We start from the raw sequence: 16,751 nt of genomic DNA, 5'->3' as shown, positions 1-16,751 counted from the left end.
GTGGCTACAAGTGACCGGATTATACGATCCAAAGCCTCCAAACCAGGAGATCATGACAGCATAATGACAGCTTTTTAAATTTAATGAGAGTTTAAATTCCATATATTTTTTCAAAAGCAATAAATAAAAAACCATTACAGTCTTATTAAAGTCACCAGTTGGTCCCCGTAAAGGCTTACTTTTATGGAAAACTTAATTCGTTTTTGCTTATCTCTGTAAAAACACTCACATGACAGTCATAAAAAAGCAAAGTATGACAAGTTTATAATATTCCACACATGCCAAGTGTGTGTGAGACAGAGTGAGCGGTAGAAACAGCGACCTCCTGCGGATGGAACAGGACACATCCAGCCGTCGACCGCTCGCTCTGCGTTGCTAATGGAAACCGCTGATAAACAAGCTGAAACAAACAGGAGGGACCTCCGCCTGTGAACAGGCCTGTGAGGGACATTTAGCTTCAGGAGTGTCTCCAGGAAAATGAGCTCAAATTTATCGATGCTGAAGAAAACGAGGCGTACTCCGTTGCAGGGGCCCCTGCAGGAGCCAGGGTAGGTTTCTCTCAGGGAAATATCAAAGCCCTTTACTCTGCAGGGAACACGCACACTCATTTGTCTTTGACCTGCAGGGGCAGACAAAAGGTGCCTTTCAGGAGGAATCTGTTAAAAGGTATGCTAGTATTAAACCTTCTTTTAAATATAATGGCATGATGCTGCACTGACATGTCACTAAAACAGCGACATCACCAAAGCTCAGATCCTTTACTGAAGGGAAAGTACAAATACATTGTAGAAATACTGCAACACAAGTCAAGGTTCTGCATTGAAAAAGGCACTGAAGTAAAAGTATGTACTGTAGGTATAACCAGGAAAAGTGAAAGTAGTCAATGCAGAAAAAATAGTCATTGTGACTGCTGGATATCATTAGATTATTATTGCTTATGCATTCATGTGTAAAGCATTTTACTGTTGGACTTGGTTGAGGTTAGTAACTATTTTATGTAAGGCTGCAAATAATGATTGTTTTTGTTATGGATTAATTTGGTGATTATTGTTTGGTTTGCAAAACTGCAGGAGATAGTAAAGAATGCAGAGAGTGTGTTTTGTTTTTCAGAGCTTCAGGCAGGATTGGCTGATGATGACAAACCCTCTGATCCACATCCTCCTCTGAGCCCTGACACTCCAACCAATCATGCCTCCACCTCAAAGTCAAAAGCTCCATTAAAGAAAGGCATGAGTTAATACAAAGTCATTTTAATTCCAATGCCAAATATATCTGCTCTTATTTACTGTCCAACAAACTAAAAATCTAACCTAAATCTAACTATATTTTAGGTATTAATTTTTTTTTTACTTACCGTATCAAAAAAATAGATGTTTTTAAGAGTGCAAAGGGTGATTTAACTCCGTGATATTCAGGTGCTCAACCAAGCAGCTTTGATCTGATGTCTGCCATGATGCAGCGGGTGACCCTGCTGGAGAAAACAGTGCGGAGTCAAGCACAGGAGATCGAGCGCAAGGTGAACACACACCTCCTGCAGATGAACGGCGAAACTGTGCTTTCAAACGTGTCAAACTCTCACTTTACACTTTCTTCTAAAGGATAAAATGATCTCAGCTTTGGAGGACAAACTGAGGACAGAATCAGGTAACAGCTACAGGCCTGAGTGTAACACCCTCCATGCATTTCTTGATAACAGAGTGTGATTGCGGTCGTGCATTTCCTGTGTGGGTTCTAGCAAGCACACATGATCTGGGTGGCAGAGATGATCTTGAAAGAAGGTGCCAACAACTGCAGAATCAGGTGTATGAGATGGAGGTAGGTGGATTTAATGGAACATTTCATTCGGGTGTTTATATTGTGATTGCACCATCACCACCATCTCGCAGGGCTTTCTGAGTGACTACGGTTTGCTCTGGGTTGGAGATGGCGAGAGTGGTGCCTCGGCTGAAAGTGAGCAGCCACGTGACAGAGAGAGGGGCCTCAGGCAGCCAGGTACTCTCCATCCGCCATCTACTTCAGCTGTCCCTGAACACGTTTACGGCATCTTCTGCCTAAAACGATTCCTAACATGCTTGGTATCTTGCCCGTGCAGACGCCTCTGTGGCCAGGAGCTTCCACATGAACTTTGACCTCGTGCTGCAGAGGATCAGGGAGCTGAACATCCTCGCGGGGGACAGCGAGTGCTTTGTGCGATCGACAGCCACGGGGGCGCGGTTGGCAAAGAAGCATCCCATTCACCTGAGCCTCTACAGCAACGGGATTGTCATGTTTGATGGTCCTTTCCGCTCTTATCAGGAGCAAAGCACCCAGGTTTAGCTTTTTAAAACTAGACAGCAGTAAACCCTTTAAACTGGATTCTTTGGTGTTCAGACTCTCTTTCTTTCTTTGCAGCAGTGCATGCAAGATCTGATGGACGGGTATTTTCCATCTGAGCTGCAAGACAGATTTCCAGATGGTGTTCCTTTTGAGGTTTGATTCTGTTTGTCTATTAGCAAATGTGAAAGTGTGAAAATATGCAGCATTGCTTATTCTGATTTTACGTGCAGGTTTGTGACAGGCGAGGCGAGGAGTTCATCGTTAGGATACCGTGGAATAAATTCCCTGGTGAAGGGCAGACTGTTCGTGGACAGAAAGCCGAATATTCAAATGGCGTCAGCATTCAGTTACCTGGTCTGTCCAGCAAGCACCGCACCACCACTCTCAAATGTCAGGCCTGAGGTGGAAATCCTCAGCCTTCATTGTCACTCTCACGTTTTCTTCTGGTCACAGGCACGAAGCTGAGCACGGAACGGTTCCTGAACAGGTTACCGAAGCTGGTGGTAAAGGCTGGCCGTGTGATTGATATCAGGGACTCGCTGAGGGCTGCCCTGCAGGTGAGCAGCTCCTGTTCAGCAGACGATCACTACGTGCCCCATCGTGCCTGTCTGTGCTTGTGCTGAATGTACACCAGTTCCCTCATTACCTAACAAGAACTTGTCACTAGGGTTCATCTGGTACCCAGAGCAGCAACTCAGTGATCCTCATAGACACACCAGCGCAGCAAGAGCTGAAAGAGAGGTATTAAACATTTTTGTGAGCATTATGTAAGCACACTTCTGTTGCTTTCTGTGGACTTACAAGCATGCTAATAGCAGTCAATCAGTGGTTAAACCACTTTATCATGATCCAGTTGTACAGATTGTAAGCAAATGTATGTTGTATGCTGATCTTACCATGTTTTTGCACTGTACAGACTTCCTGTAAGGACAGGCCACACCCACTCTGATGATGTCAGACCAATTAAAACCATTGTTTAGTGGCAAGAAGAATTGCAGCAACAATTCAAGATCAGTTTTCGGTGATTGGCTATTGATATTGCACATATCAAATCATTACAATGCATACCTGTCCCGCTTTACTTGATGGCTTACATTACCTGAACTCACCCCTAACTGACTTACCGCTGGTGATCGGTCATGAGAAACATGGATCAAAGCCACAGAAACAGGTTTTAAATTATGGTCATGAAAAATATTTCATTTTGTGTTTAAAATAGGTGTAAGATAAAGATGTGCTGCACATGTGATGTTGAAAATCATTATCTAGCTTTACAACCATGTAGATGTTACAAGGGAAGACAGGGTTCATGGGGTTAAAGGAATTACTCCATCCACGGACACACTACATGATGTAAAGGCAGATTAAAATGCTGTGGCTGCAGCAGCTGATTGCGGAGATTAGTGTAGTCACTGGTCTGAAAAATAGGGCAGGTCACCATAGACAGCCAGCACTTGTAGCTCATGATGGGAACTAGGATTCAGATCTGTGACCTCTTAAAGGAGTCTCTGCATGTCTGTGCCTTTATTGTTATATCAAGTGTGTTTGGATTTTATGCCTTATAGACAGCAGACGTTCAGCCCTGACCGGCCTGCGTCTGCCCAGGATGTTATCACACTCAAGGTGAAGTCAGAAGACGGGAATCGTACTTTCATTTTGAAAATGTGCTCATCAGAAACGATCGGCCACATGCGGCAGTATCTGGACAAACATAGGTGAGACCACGTCCTGCACGGACAAAGAGTCTCTCTGTCTTTCCAACATGTGACACAGGCTGCTTGTACTTCTTGAATTACAGAGGCGGTGGTCTCCCTGGTTATGACATCATCAGTGCGTACCCACAGTGCTGCTATGACGACAGCTGCCAGACGCTCCAATCATGTGGACTCACGACTGACACTACTCTGCGGCTGCGAAAGAGGCTGAATGAGGTCAATAAATGACCGTATAAAAAGGTTCCATATATTTTTAAATCAGCCTCTTTTACAGCAGACATTTGACTTGTCATAGTAAAAGCAGGTGACACTAACATTAACAATGGCTGTGTTATATTAGGGTGTCCCAGTAAGTCATGACAAAGTCTAAGTGAGCTAGCCATGAACACTACCAGGACCCTGAAACTGAAGCAGCTAAATGGAATTCAGCCATAGTTAAGTTTATTATTCACACCTGTCTTTACATGCTGTGACATGTGGAAAGGCCCACTGAGATCCACATGCTTGAGTTATAGGAACTCCTGTTAGTGTTACTGATCCAACCCAATCAAAATGAAATAACATTTGAATAAATGAAAACAAAATGTCAAAAATCTTTATTTCTAAAATATGCAAATACAAACAAGGACAAAAGTATGAAAATATAAACATCTTTTTCCCTTTTGCAAAAACATTTGAGATGTTAAGGCATGCGGAGCCTGACTTTCCAAAGATAAATCTTGTGCTAATTGAGTTGTTAAAAAGGTCCCATGAAATGAAAAATGGCTTGTGTGTCCCTGCGTGTGTTGTCCTGTACAATTTTTGGCAAAGAAAAAAGGTCATTGTTGCATATTTTTATAATATAATCCCTTTCTCCTCCTGTAAAGTGGCAAGTTATTTTAAATGGCTTATCCTGCACTCAGGGCAAATAGAAAATTCCATCCAGTACCATGTGATTGGTAATTTCGGGGTGATCCAGCCAACCCCTCCCATCATCATCACGTGGGCTCAAAACAAGTCCTCCATCCACCTGAAGAAGGTGAAGGATCCTCAATGACTGCTGCCAATCTTTGTCCCGCCCGACACTAAATCCAGTGCCAACATCTCATCTTCTATGACACACGTCAAATCACAGGAGAAAAGTACTATCTAAAAGCCACTTCATGGGACCTTTACACATTGTGGATGCCAAGTTTGCTCGAACACATCAGCACATTGTTACAGCAACACATTAGGAGGACTCACTGAGTTGTCAATGCAGACAAAGAAAATAAATAATACTGGAGATTAATACTGTCGAATGCCAGTCAGCCAATATCAACCTGAAATGTACAGTATACTGTTATTCATCTACAGGAGCAGATTCTACAAACATCACACAGACTGAAGAGTTTCAACTTCATTTATCTAACAGGAACCAAAAAAAACAACAGTGTAGGGGGCCTCCACGAGCTCTGTGAAGAGGCCCAGAGTTATCTGCTACATTCAGAGTCAGGGAATGTATTGACTATCCTACTGGTTGATACACTGAGACAAAGATCATGTTGGAAGAGTCAGCTGTAAACAACCCTTTGCGGTTGGTCTAAAAATGAATTAGCATTGTGGTTGCAAATGTGACAGAAAGGCACACAGTTGGTATTCATTCAGAACAAGGCCTGCAGCACAAACATTCACAGACTTGCACAACTGCTTCGACCAGAGTTTCTTTGGTAGTAAAACTGTTGGGAGGCCTGTTGGTGTGAGAAGCTGATTTGGTATTAAACCATTTGGTTGTCAAGTCTTATACCTCACAGCACAGTCTTATGTTACTGTATTCACCATTTTAAATAATGGCTTGTTAGTAACATTTTCCTTGTGAATTCAGTTAAAAGCACAGATTAAAATAGTTTCAGTTGATTGTCAACCACTTCTTCAATAATTCCCCTCAGAGGGAAATTAAGATTTAAATAAATTACATATAAGGGACTCCTATACAAATACTTATCCACTAAGGTGGAACAAAAAGTATAAGACTGTTAACTGACAGTATCATGTCATCATCATTAAAAAAAAAAACAAAAACACACACACACGCACACACAGACACACAATGCTTAAGGATCAAGTATTAGAGGTAAGTTATTTTCTGTTAGCCCTTGGACTGAAATAGATGAACTCACCGGGGGGGTGGGGAGGGTTCTGAGCTACAGGCAGGCTCGAGAATCGATGCACAGTCAGCTGAGAGAAGGAGAAGCTAAACCATTTGGGCTTTCCTCTGTCCTCATTTAAAGAAAATTAACATCCAGTCCTCTTTCCGACATTCAGTGAGTGAAAGACGAGCCCATTTTAGATGCGTCAGAGGTGAAGTGGGGCTTACGCAAGTTTATTCCATCACCTGGGTGCCAAGGTTATTGGGTGATGCAGTTTTCTCCCATGTCCTGCGCGTAACGGTCCAGTATTACGTTGCGTAGTTCCTCAACGTCTCGACGGAGCTGTTGAGCTTCAACCAGTTTCTTCTGCAGCACCTCTGGACTCATCCAGTCCTCGGCCTGCTCTGACACTGTTGGGGGCGCTGGAGAAACAAAACACCACTCAGATTCACATTGCGCAAACAATTTATTCTATTTAAGAGAGATACCTCAACTCCTCAACTCGATTATCAAAAAGAGAGAGAGTGAAACTCGAGTAGTGCTTACATGTGAGGCCGAGCAGCAGGGAGAGGTTGGGGTCTTGTCCCTGAGCTCTCTGGGTCAGAATGCTGCACAGGGAGCGCAGTTCACTGAGGCAGGAAGCGATCTCCACATGTAGCCTCTGTGTAAGGCGAGCTCCAGCTGGCTGCAGGGCAGAGGAGGCCTGGCTAGTGCTCCTCTGCTCTGGGTCGCTCATTTGCTCCTGCAGGTTAAGATTCTGCTCCATCAGTTCCTGGTTCTGGGATGACAGCTGAAACACAGTAGCCAGCAACAGCATTGTCCAATCAATCAAGGTGTCAGGGGATTTCTAACCAGGTTTATTAAGGACTCACAGGTTCTCTGTATATCTTAACAAATCTTAAGAAACATGTCATTTTTGGGGGGGTTATCTGGGTATAGCTCACCTCCTTCATGGCTGTGTGGAGCTCAAACATATTCTGCTCTTTGGCCAGCACCTCTTCTCTGAGAGCCTGAGAGCTACTCTCTTCCTGAGATATCTGCTCCTCCAAAGCCTTCAGACAAACAATGAATGAATCCCAAGTGTTAAGAGATTCTGAAAACAGGACAATAGCCACACAAATCATTGAGACTCATAGTGAAGAGATAAACACCTGGATCTGGGAGCCAAGCTGTTCCATCATTCGGTGCTGCTTCTCAATGACCTGCAAAGAGAAGAACTGAGCTTTAAAACAACAACTTTCAGCAGCAATGAAGTACTCCTTCTTTAATTTTGACATGAAATTACATCTTTCTCCTGTGTGTGTGTGTGTGTGTGTTTATGACTGGAATTGTTTACATTGCAGATGAAGCACACAGCGGCAATGCAAGCATGGTACACCTCACAGAGAGAGAGTAGCTCTGCCCTAAAAACAATGCAGACTAACAAATGTTACTTTGACAAAGATTGAAAGAGTTCTACTCTTTGACAGTTTGCTGCTTTAACCACTATTTACAGAAACGTCCTTCCAGAGAAGTGAGAAACACTTCTCTTTGGTTAACCTTTAACTGAACACATGCTTCCTCTAAGCTCACTCAGTCAGAACTTTTTGCACCTGGAGTCAATATAAACAGTAAAACTACAGTTGGAATGAACAGTTCATGCATTCTGATATTCTAAGGAAGTAAATTTAAACTAATGCACCGCTATGCAGGTCTCTACAGGCGATGCAAGAAAAGACATAATGACTATTGACAAACAGATCATGGGGATTCATTAAAATGACACTTTGCAGCTCAACATGTGAGGTTCAACTATGGTATTACTAATGCAGTTAGTGATGATGTTTTGTCTAAGCCTGAATTGATCAAATGTCCTTGTACAACCACTGAACTTCATGAATGAAAGCAGCCCAAGGAGTTTTCAAAGAAAAGCTGTCCCACGAGTATTTCAAGTGCCCAGATGAACTACAACAGACCTTCTTAAGTCTCTGCTGCTCCTCCCTCAGAGTGTTGTTTTCTCCTCTGAGCTTCTCAATGTCCAGGGAGGGCAGTCTGGCTCCATCCTCAAGGCCCTGCTGTACCCGCTGCTGCATGCTGATGAGGACACAAATAAAACAGAGCACACATTATGCAGAGTAGCGACTGTTTGAATTGACATGGCCCACTGAGAAGATGGTGCATTGTTGTCAGACTGTGTGTGTGCGTACTCGGTAATGGTGGTCAGCAGGTCTCTCTCCCTGCGTTTCTGTTCTTCCAGATGTGTGTCTTTCTCCCGTAGTTGTGAGCGTGTCGTCTCTAGACAGACCTCCAATTCTCGCACTTTCTCTTGGAGCTGAGCCACCTGCTGTTCAGCCTCGAGAAGCTGATGCAAAACATGACATGTGTCCAGGTTTAAGCATTTACAACCGTAAATCAGAACAGGTGCAGTAAGAATGGATCAAACTGTCCTAACCTGCTTGTTCTGGCTCTGGTAGTCCTCCAAGGTGGGAAGGTCAGCTAGATAGCGCTCCAGAGTCTCAATGCGCTGCTGGTTCTCCCTCTTCAGCTCAGACTCCTTCTGACACTTCTTCTTCAGGTTGTTGATGTGCTTGTCTCGACTGCGAATCTGCACAAATACGAAAATGTGTTAAGTGGGAGTGTATGCTCACAAAGTAACAAGTACTGGGTGCTACACCCATTCATAACTCACAGAGAGTGAGAAACTCATTGTGTGACAAACTGTTCCTACAAACACCATCATCTTGGCCTAAGAGAAGCTGCTTTAGCACATTTCTTTCATCTGTCAACATGAAAATGAATAAGTGAACTTCTACAGTACCCTACAGTTATATACAACATGTAGAATCTGTTCATGTTCTGATCATAACAGGGATTTAATCAACAGGATCTCAGCCACTGTGGGGAGAGAAAGCTTCCTGTACAGTGTTTTGTTTCTATGATATCAGCTGTCTGGAACTGCTGTGGCAGGAAATTTGACAGGAAACAGGTTCTCTTCATTACAAACACAAAGTTCAGAAATTTAAATGCAGTTCTCAACCAATCAATTCTAGTAAATAAGAAGCAAAATGAACCGTCTGCAAACACATATTTCACCATTTAATCTTCTTAGTGTCATTCATTTTTTCAGGTCACTTGCTTTCTTGCAACATTGCATGTTAGGAAGATGTGTTACACAAACACTAACCCTCTCTTCCTGTTTCTTCATCTCCTCCGCGTGTCTCTCACAGGTCTCCTTCAGGCTGTCAGTGAGTCGGCGTGTCTCCGCCTCAACTGCCCCCAGCCTGCGCTCTGCCTCCGCTTTTTCCAGGGCAGCACAGTCGGCGCGCTCAGTAAACTGCGCCCTCAGGAAAACATTCTCCCTCTGAGCCTCCTGTAAAGCCACCATGTGAAATGAAGGTTTCAGTGAAGATCCTTGTGGGTGAATAGTTTCTAAGGAGGACGACAGTCTAACACAGGGTCCTCTGTGTTGTTTCTGGGAGCTTGTGCATGTGTTCACCAACCTGTAACCGCAGCATACACATATCCCCATAAGAAGCTCCTCGGCCCAAGAGGGCTCCATGGACTTGCAGCTCGCTTTCCCTCAGACGCTGCTCCAACTGGGTCATGTGCTGCTTTTGTCTGCATTACAACCAGCCCCAAGCATCATCATCAACACAAGAACAAAAATAAAGTCAGGAACATTGTGGAAAAATAAACAGTTAAATGCACTGTATAGCACCTGGGGTTAGGGAATGAAAATAAATAATCTATGTCTGTCCCACTTCATCAAATCCTTTAAGCAAACAACTCCTCAATATCTAGTTGAGAAGAACCGTAACTAAATTCTACAACACCACAGTATTACGTCAATATGAACTGCATTACTATCCTTCAGAGCGTCCCTACATGAGCAGTAAAATTATGAGAAACACTTGCCTCTCAATTATTAGCTCCTTCTCCTTTAGCAGACTCTCACTGGCTTTGACCAGAGCATCCCACTTGCCAGACTCTGAGTGAGTGGGCGTTGAGTACATAGATGGGTACTGACCCACTCCAGCGCTCATCAACTGCAACAAAAAGACAGAAACCATCAGACAGTTAGAGCTGCAGCATGAGGAGAAAATATGCAATAGTGATGAAAGAATTTTAACCCTGGAAATAAAGCTGTGAGTACAGCTGATATGCCTTTCATTTTATCTCAGCACACTATAGATATAGTGCACACATACAAGTGTTGACAGAAACACAAAAGCAGTTGCACAAAACACAATGCAAACAGCTCAGGAATCTGACACCAGATCAGATTTCTCTTATAGAAAAGCAGTAAAGTGGCAAAGAGTTAACAGATATGACAACATGATCAGTGTCAAATGGGCATCACAAAAGAAAAATAAAACTTGATGAGTATCAAGCTGTGTCGATCTCTCTCTTTAGAATGGAATGTAATTCCACCTCAGTGACTATTTAAAGTCTTTCTTCCAACACACACTGAAAGCACTGCCTAATGTCAGAGTATTCTGGTGACCAAACAATACATTCAGCTAATCATTTAGTTTATGAGGCAATGCTTGAATGATCATTATTACTAAAACTTGCAAGAAGTTCTACCATTTCTTAACACAGTAAAAACCTGTATGAGTCCAGTTGGATTTACATTTGAATCTTCTGCCCAGTCTCAGCTGTTGTGCAACAGCTTTTAACCATTTTCAGCTTTTCACAGGCTGCAAAACGGAAGCTGTGACAGCTGTGTGGATTTGATTTTGAAATAAACGTAATAAAATTGACCTTTTTTTTAATAAACCCTAAAACAGACACCAAAAAATCCACTGAAGCTCTCGTGATTTTGATTGTGCTGATTGACTTGACAAGTCCTGCTATAAAATAGGACAGGGCGTCTGTATGGCTTCAGGCTTTATTCAATGGAACATTATTTTTTCCATTGTTGACCTGTATATGTGTCCACAACAGACTACCCCACATGTCTACTCCAATGGCCTTTACCTTATCAAGTTGTTTTCCAGCAGCCAAAACAAGAAAAAAACAAAAACAAACAAACACAAAAAAAACCCCACAAAAAACCCTACCCTCTACACCCCCAGGTCTGCTTTTCTCTACCTCTAGAGTTGTGTAATTTCCTATTTAGAATAAATGCTTACCTGCATTTGTTCCACTTGCAGGCGTAAACTCTCCAGTTGCTGCTTATGCTGCTGTTGTTGCTGCCAGCTGGACATTTCACTACATCTGTCCTGCCGCAATGGCTCATAACCCTTGGAGCTTGCATGCTCCCTCAGCATAGTCTGTGTCTGCAGGCTGAGAGGGTTTGCATAAACTCCAGGGGATCCGGCTGCACCAGGCTGACTGCCCCTCTGATTAGAGGTTTCTGCTGTGCCAGGAACCCCGGGCCTGGCTTCAGGAAGAACCTTATAGCTGTGCTCCATGCCTCCTCTGTAGGCCTCAGACACACAGTCTGAGGTGTCTCTTATCCCGGTCGCCTGTAATCGGAGTCTGACATCAGGGCAAAACCCCCCCAGCAGGGCTGACTGATTTAGCGTAGGCTCCACAGCAGGAGTGTCAAACCTCTGGCCCTCATCCACCCGCGTGTGATCCGAGGGGAAGAGCGAGTGGTCCAGCCCATTGACAAGGCTGCGGTAGCGGCTCAGGCAGTCTGGCTTTGGCCCTCCAAGATCACCTCCAACACTGGCCTGAGCATCCAAGTTGGGTGAGGATGCTGATTTGGAGAGAGAGGAAGACTTGGAGGTCGAGCCACTCGGGGTTCTGGAGCCAGAGGAAGACCTGTGACCCTCAACGGAGGAAAGGGTGTCCCCCTGGACACAGGACTGGGGCTTAGAGGCCGGGGCTCCGGCCGTGGATGGCATGACATGTGCAGTGGGTATGGGGATCTGACTGCGGATGGGTTGGAAAGGGGGGCTGCTGCTGGAACTGCAGAAGTCTTAAAGGAATAAAGAAGAAATAATCATTAGAATTTGCATCAAGTGTTATTCTCTCAAAATTCAACACACAGACAGACCTTGTAAAATCAGTGCAGAATATCTAGAGCAATACTGCAGGCCATTTTCTCTATTTTCAGTCAGTGGTGTAAAGTAGATGCAGCAGGGTTTATGGGTGGCCTACTTTGATGATGAGGTGTCACCACTGAAAGAATTAACTGGCTCTGTCTGACTCAACCCAGGGAATAATCTTATAATAGACTTAAAGCAATGCGCAAAATAAAAGCTCTGGATTACATGATTAACAAAAACAATATGTTGCTATATTGCATTGATAAAGCTTGTGTTAGTTGCTATGACACTGAGTGTATATGCAAGACAATTATTCTGTTAAGGTTAAACTGCTGACTAAAAGATCTTCCTTTTCAAGTAGCAGAAACCCTTGCAATTATTCCCTTAACAGCATACAAAGATAAGCACCCTCAGAATACTTTACAGAGTACACACCCAGACCACTCCATTAAAACATGCACAAAAATGTTAACTGTCTCCATTTGGAAACCACAGAGATCACATTCGGGAACACAGCAAAGATCACTACAACCAACCTACAGAGATCTCCACAAGCCCCAACACAATCCAGAGTTGCATAACTCTGATTTCAAAAGCATTACAAACCTGAGAGACCTGCTGAAGTCTGGAAATCTGGCATTCACTCCAACGCAACAAACATGTTATTAGCTGTGGCATTTTTTTCTAAAGCTGAACTGAGGTGAGCTGAGCAGCAGAAAGCTTTAAATCAAAACAACCCATCCTCTGCATTTCTGGACTGTACCAAGTTAACCTCTGAAGCTAAGACTGACAGCGTCGCAGCAGGCATGCCCTGTGCCCAAAGCAGTATTGTCCTCCAACAGCCAAACCAAGCTGTATCAAGCTCTGAGCAAACACACACAAACAGGCATACACAGGAAAGGTTAGGGGTATTTATAGCCCACCTCTCAAGTTACAGAGTGATCTGTGGGTGCCGCTTATTTAAGCACCTTGCCTCCTCCCACTGTAACACACATCACATACACGTGTACATCCAAAGTCAAGGACTGAATGGTCTGCTCAGTTTAAACCACAACTTCGTTCAACTCAGCACTCTTCACAAAATAATAATTAGCAAAAAGGCAAGAATATTGTGGAAACAACATCAAGCAAGGAAGGTAGAACTTCAGATATGAAAGAAGCCTCCAGGCTGATTCATGGCTAGAACAAGTCGTAACTACTCTGTATGAAGAACTTTTGCTAGATATTTGCTCAACAGACATTCCTGTCTTTGGAAAGTATATAACATAATGTCAATGACACCTGCAACTGTAAAACAGAATATTTTGACAAATGGCAAGAAACTAAAATTATTAAAAAAAAAAAAAAAAGGCTGGTATTCTAAAACCAGTTAATTTAGTTCATTTACACCCCAAGTATGCAACACAGTAGTACATTATTGTGGCTAAATGTGGGGCCAACTGTCATGTTGCTAGGCACTGCTGTCAGTTCAAGTGCCAGGACAAAGCTGTACAAGCACCAGCAGCATGCTCAACTGAAGTAACTAAACAAGTCAGGCCTGTAAGTAGCTGAATGATGTCTTACAAGTCCTGAGGGATTGTGAGATAACACTGGACACCTCTGGATTAAGCATATTCAATTATTTGGAAAATGCATAAGACACTCATCTGCTATCTTTACTAACTGTTACCTACACCTTAGCTTTCAATGTTTTCAAATTTTCAGATGGAACTATTCAGAGTGATTATTGATACTAGTGTCGCCCAGGAGATTTTTACCCAACTGGTATCCTTAGGATGACTTCAGGGAAGTCAACACACATACATGTAACCAAATGTAAGAAGCAAAGACAGTTGACCTATTTGCAGTTGTCATGAATAGTTTCCAACAGGCAGCCCTGCCATGAATACCAGCTTTTTTTAAAGTCAAACCCTACAGTGTTGATACACTTCTGCTAATTTTACAGTCGATTATTTTGTGGTGCTTCCTGTTGCACATGGGGCCATCCACCCTAGCTGGCCAGACATTACATGGAACCCCCACTGATACTGTGTGTCTCTTATTTTTTTCCCAATCAGTGTATGGAAATATAAACATAGCACACACACACACCCTCTCCGGCGAGATTTCACATGTTCCCCAGTGGGATATTCCCATTTATAATTCTGCTAATATTTTCAAAAACTAAAATCTACTTTTTGGGTGTGACATCTCACTCCACAGGCAAGGTCCAGTTCTATTTAGCAGTCCAGTCCCCACATCCCCACCCCCCATCCTCCCAATTAACCTTAATGCTAGAGTAGTGCAGCAGAGCCTTCAGGCATTTATGTCTGGGACTCTAATCTGCCTCTGCAAATCTCCCGAGCATCCATAGTGGATCATGAACATTTCTCTCACTCTATAAATAGCCTAACAAACAACAACACAAACATGAAGTCAAAGTCTCGTCAGCCTCATCAAAGTCTGAGGTCCTTGCATGACTGTTCTCCACTTTCAAGCCAGCTTGAACACCCGTTTCATCTATTTAATGGTAAACAACCATGTAGTCGAACACTGACATCCTGTAAAGTACATGTATGCAGCTGACAAATTTTCAAAAAAAAAAAAGAAAAGAAAAACAACAACCACCACTAACCCACAAAACTCTGGCATTATGGAAAACATACTGGTGCTCAATCACCGACAGACAGACTTCAAAACAATGTTACATAATACATGTTACGGACAGGGGAAGAACAAGCAAAAGTCATCACCTTCTGTGCTGTCAGATGCTGAGGTGCCAAGACCAGTGTCCCCACTGTCCGATGTTCCAGGCCGGTGTCCAAAACGGCTTTGGAACTTCTCGGACACAGCTGGTGTCTGCCACTCCATATCAGCAAAGCGAGCTGTGTATAACAGGACAATGGCAACAAAGGAGTTTATCAACACAGCCTGAACTGACACACAGTTGATGCATTTTGACTGCACACTGTCAACGTACCTGCTGGTTTCGATTCAATATATCTCTGCGAGGTTGTCATTCCATACAAGACAATGTCACCTGATTGAGGAAGAATCATACCATAACCATACAGTAAACACGCTGAAAAGATATTTTAAAAGGTTGTTTAGTTGTATATCACGTAACCAATTTGACAACAGTTATCACTGGCTAAATTCTTGGACTACCTTAATAATGTAGGTCAGTTAGTTAAGTTTGCTTAATGGTCAAATATCTGACAACCAATTCTTGAAATGTAGTTAAGTAGAAAACTCGTAAAAGATGCATTAAGTAGGTTTTAATGATAAACCACAGACTGACCAAAAGCTCCTTTCTTGCACACTGTGTATATTCTGAACTGAACGTCCAAGGCCTGGGACTGAACAGCTGTTAGCGATTGACTGATTTGTTCACCTATCAAACTCATCTGTCCCTCAACGTGCCAGAAACAACCTCGACATACTTTTCTGGGTAGCAACAAAAATAACAACATGAGCACATGTCTTAGCGTTACATAATGTGTTACACAAACATTTATATCCCTAAGAGGCTACAGGAAGTTGTACATTATTTGAGAGCGAATATTAAGGACTGCTGATGGATACGAGCAGTCTGAGATGCACCCTGGCTGCTACAAACTAATCCTCTTCACTAGCTAATTCGTAAAGGAAATGACTCGCTAACAGTTAACCAGCCAAGGCAAGCTATTGGCTAAACGTGACTAATCGCTAAATTGGATTTGTTAAAATTCTATGATGCTAGCTCAATCCGACAGTCATAGCTACCCAAGTCCATGATGTTTTAAAGCTAGAACTTAATAAAAATTTCCCGGCCATAGCGTTGAATTTTGTTGTACTGTGATGGGCTGCAGCGTTAACCATTTTAGCTAATCCATGACAAATCCGTTTCCGTCTAACAAGCTAGCTAACCGCTAACACAACGTTGCCGTTTGCTTAGCTAACGTTAGTTCAGTTAACACTGACGTTACAAATTCGCAAGTCTTTACGCCTACATTGCAGTATTTATGATAGCTATCGGCACTGACAAAAAGGTGACTTTACCTTTCGCTTCACATAAGCATAGAAAGCAGTAACAAATCTCGGTTTGAGGCTGGCAACCGAAGCCGAATCTCTACCATCCGCTGCCGCTGTTGTTCCGCTAGCCAACTGAACAGATCCACTCTGATGGCAGACGGCCCATCAGAGACACAATGGCCGCTTGTTTAATGGCACAGCGCCGCCCGTTGAACAGAAACGCTTCGTGTTGTCTGAGAAACCGTTTGAGGGTTTCCTGCCTACAAGGTGGAAGAGCCGCAGTAATCACATTTGCATACTGCAGCTTAAAAACTATGGTAACAGTGCCATCGAGACTCTCCTTGAATTGCTGTTTCTGATTATACAACCAAATATGACTGGGTTCATTCTGCCATATGACCTAAAACCTCTGCAGGTAAACAAAACGAACAAACTAACCAAGCTGCGTTGAGATGACTAAGATAACCTAGAAAATAAGACACTTGCAATTATAGCCTATTAAACATCTCTAAAGTATATTTAATCAGATTGCAACATAGCAATTGGCATCGAGGTACGAATTGAGGCATCACTGAGGTACTATCAAGTTAATTGCAAAAATACTACCACTACATACTTTTGTTGCCGAGGCATCATGTTAC

The 16,751-nt window shown here is 43.1% G+C and overlaps 2 protein-coding genes across 4 annotated transcripts; one reads left to right on the top strand and one right to left on the bottom strand.

The window, feature by feature from the left end:
* The first annotated feature begins 451 nt into the window (after window positions 1-451).
* Window positions 452-4,260, top strand: ubxn11 (UBX domain protein 11). The gene is made up of 14 exons (XM_041943315.1): window positions 452-548; window positions 626-666; window positions 1,111-1,227; window positions 1,416-1,516; window positions 1,599-1,644; window positions 1,736-1,815; window positions 1,887-1,992; window positions 2,093-2,310; window positions 2,392-2,469; window positions 2,547-2,651; window positions 2,778-2,873; window positions 2,984-3,057; window positions 3,882-4,031; window positions 4,115-4,260. The coding sequence occupies exons 1-14, from the start codon at window positions 478-480 to the stop codon at window positions 4,257-4,259; spliced, it is 1,428 nt and encodes a 475-aa protein (XP_041799249.1). The 5' UTR covers window positions 452-477; the 3' UTR covers window position 4,260.
* A 340-nt stretch (window positions 4,261-4,600) lies between these two features.
* Window positions 4,601-16,235, bottom strand: cep85 (centrosomal protein 85). 3 transcript variants are annotated; one of them, XM_041942273.1, is made up of 14 exons: window positions 16,138-16,235; window positions 15,077-15,136; window positions 14,850-14,981; window positions 11,254-12,047; window positions 10,034-10,164; window positions 9,619-9,736; window positions 9,303-9,488; window positions 8,571-8,723; window positions 8,326-8,480; window positions 8,095-8,212; window positions 7,291-7,341; window positions 7,084-7,191; window positions 6,686-6,929; window positions 4,601-6,561 (listed from the first exon to the last, which is right to left on the bottom strand). In XM_041942273.1, exons 2-14 carry the CDS (start codon window positions 15,114-15,116, stop codon window positions 6,398-6,400), a joined length of 2,394 nt encoding a protein of 797 aa, XP_041798207.1. In that variant the 5' UTR covers window positions 15,117-15,136; window positions 16,138-16,235; the 3' UTR covers window positions 4,601-6,397. The 3 variants fall into 3 exon arrangements, with proteins under 3 accessions (XP_041798207.1, XP_041798209.1, XP_041798208.1); XM_041942275.1 differs by lacking the exons at window positions 15,077-15,136; window positions 16,138-16,235 and adding an exon at window positions 13,041-13,099 and having other exon boundaries at window positions 14,850-14,944; XM_041942274.1 differs by lacking the exons at window positions 14,850-14,981; window positions 15,077-15,136; window positions 16,138-16,235 and adding an exon at window positions 12,724-12,818.
* Window positions 16,236-16,751: the final 516 nt, after the last annotated feature.

Source organism: Chelmon rostratus, chromosome 8, assembly GCF_017976325.1.
Source record: "Chelmon rostratus isolate fCheRos1 chromosome 8, fCheRos1.pri, whole genome shotgun sequence".
NCBI lineage: Eukaryota > Metazoa > Chordata > Actinopteri > Chaetodontiformes > Chaetodontidae > Chelmon > Chelmon rostratus.
Note: the sequence above shows the minus strand (reverse complement) of the source record. Positions and strands in the feature narration are given on the sequence as shown.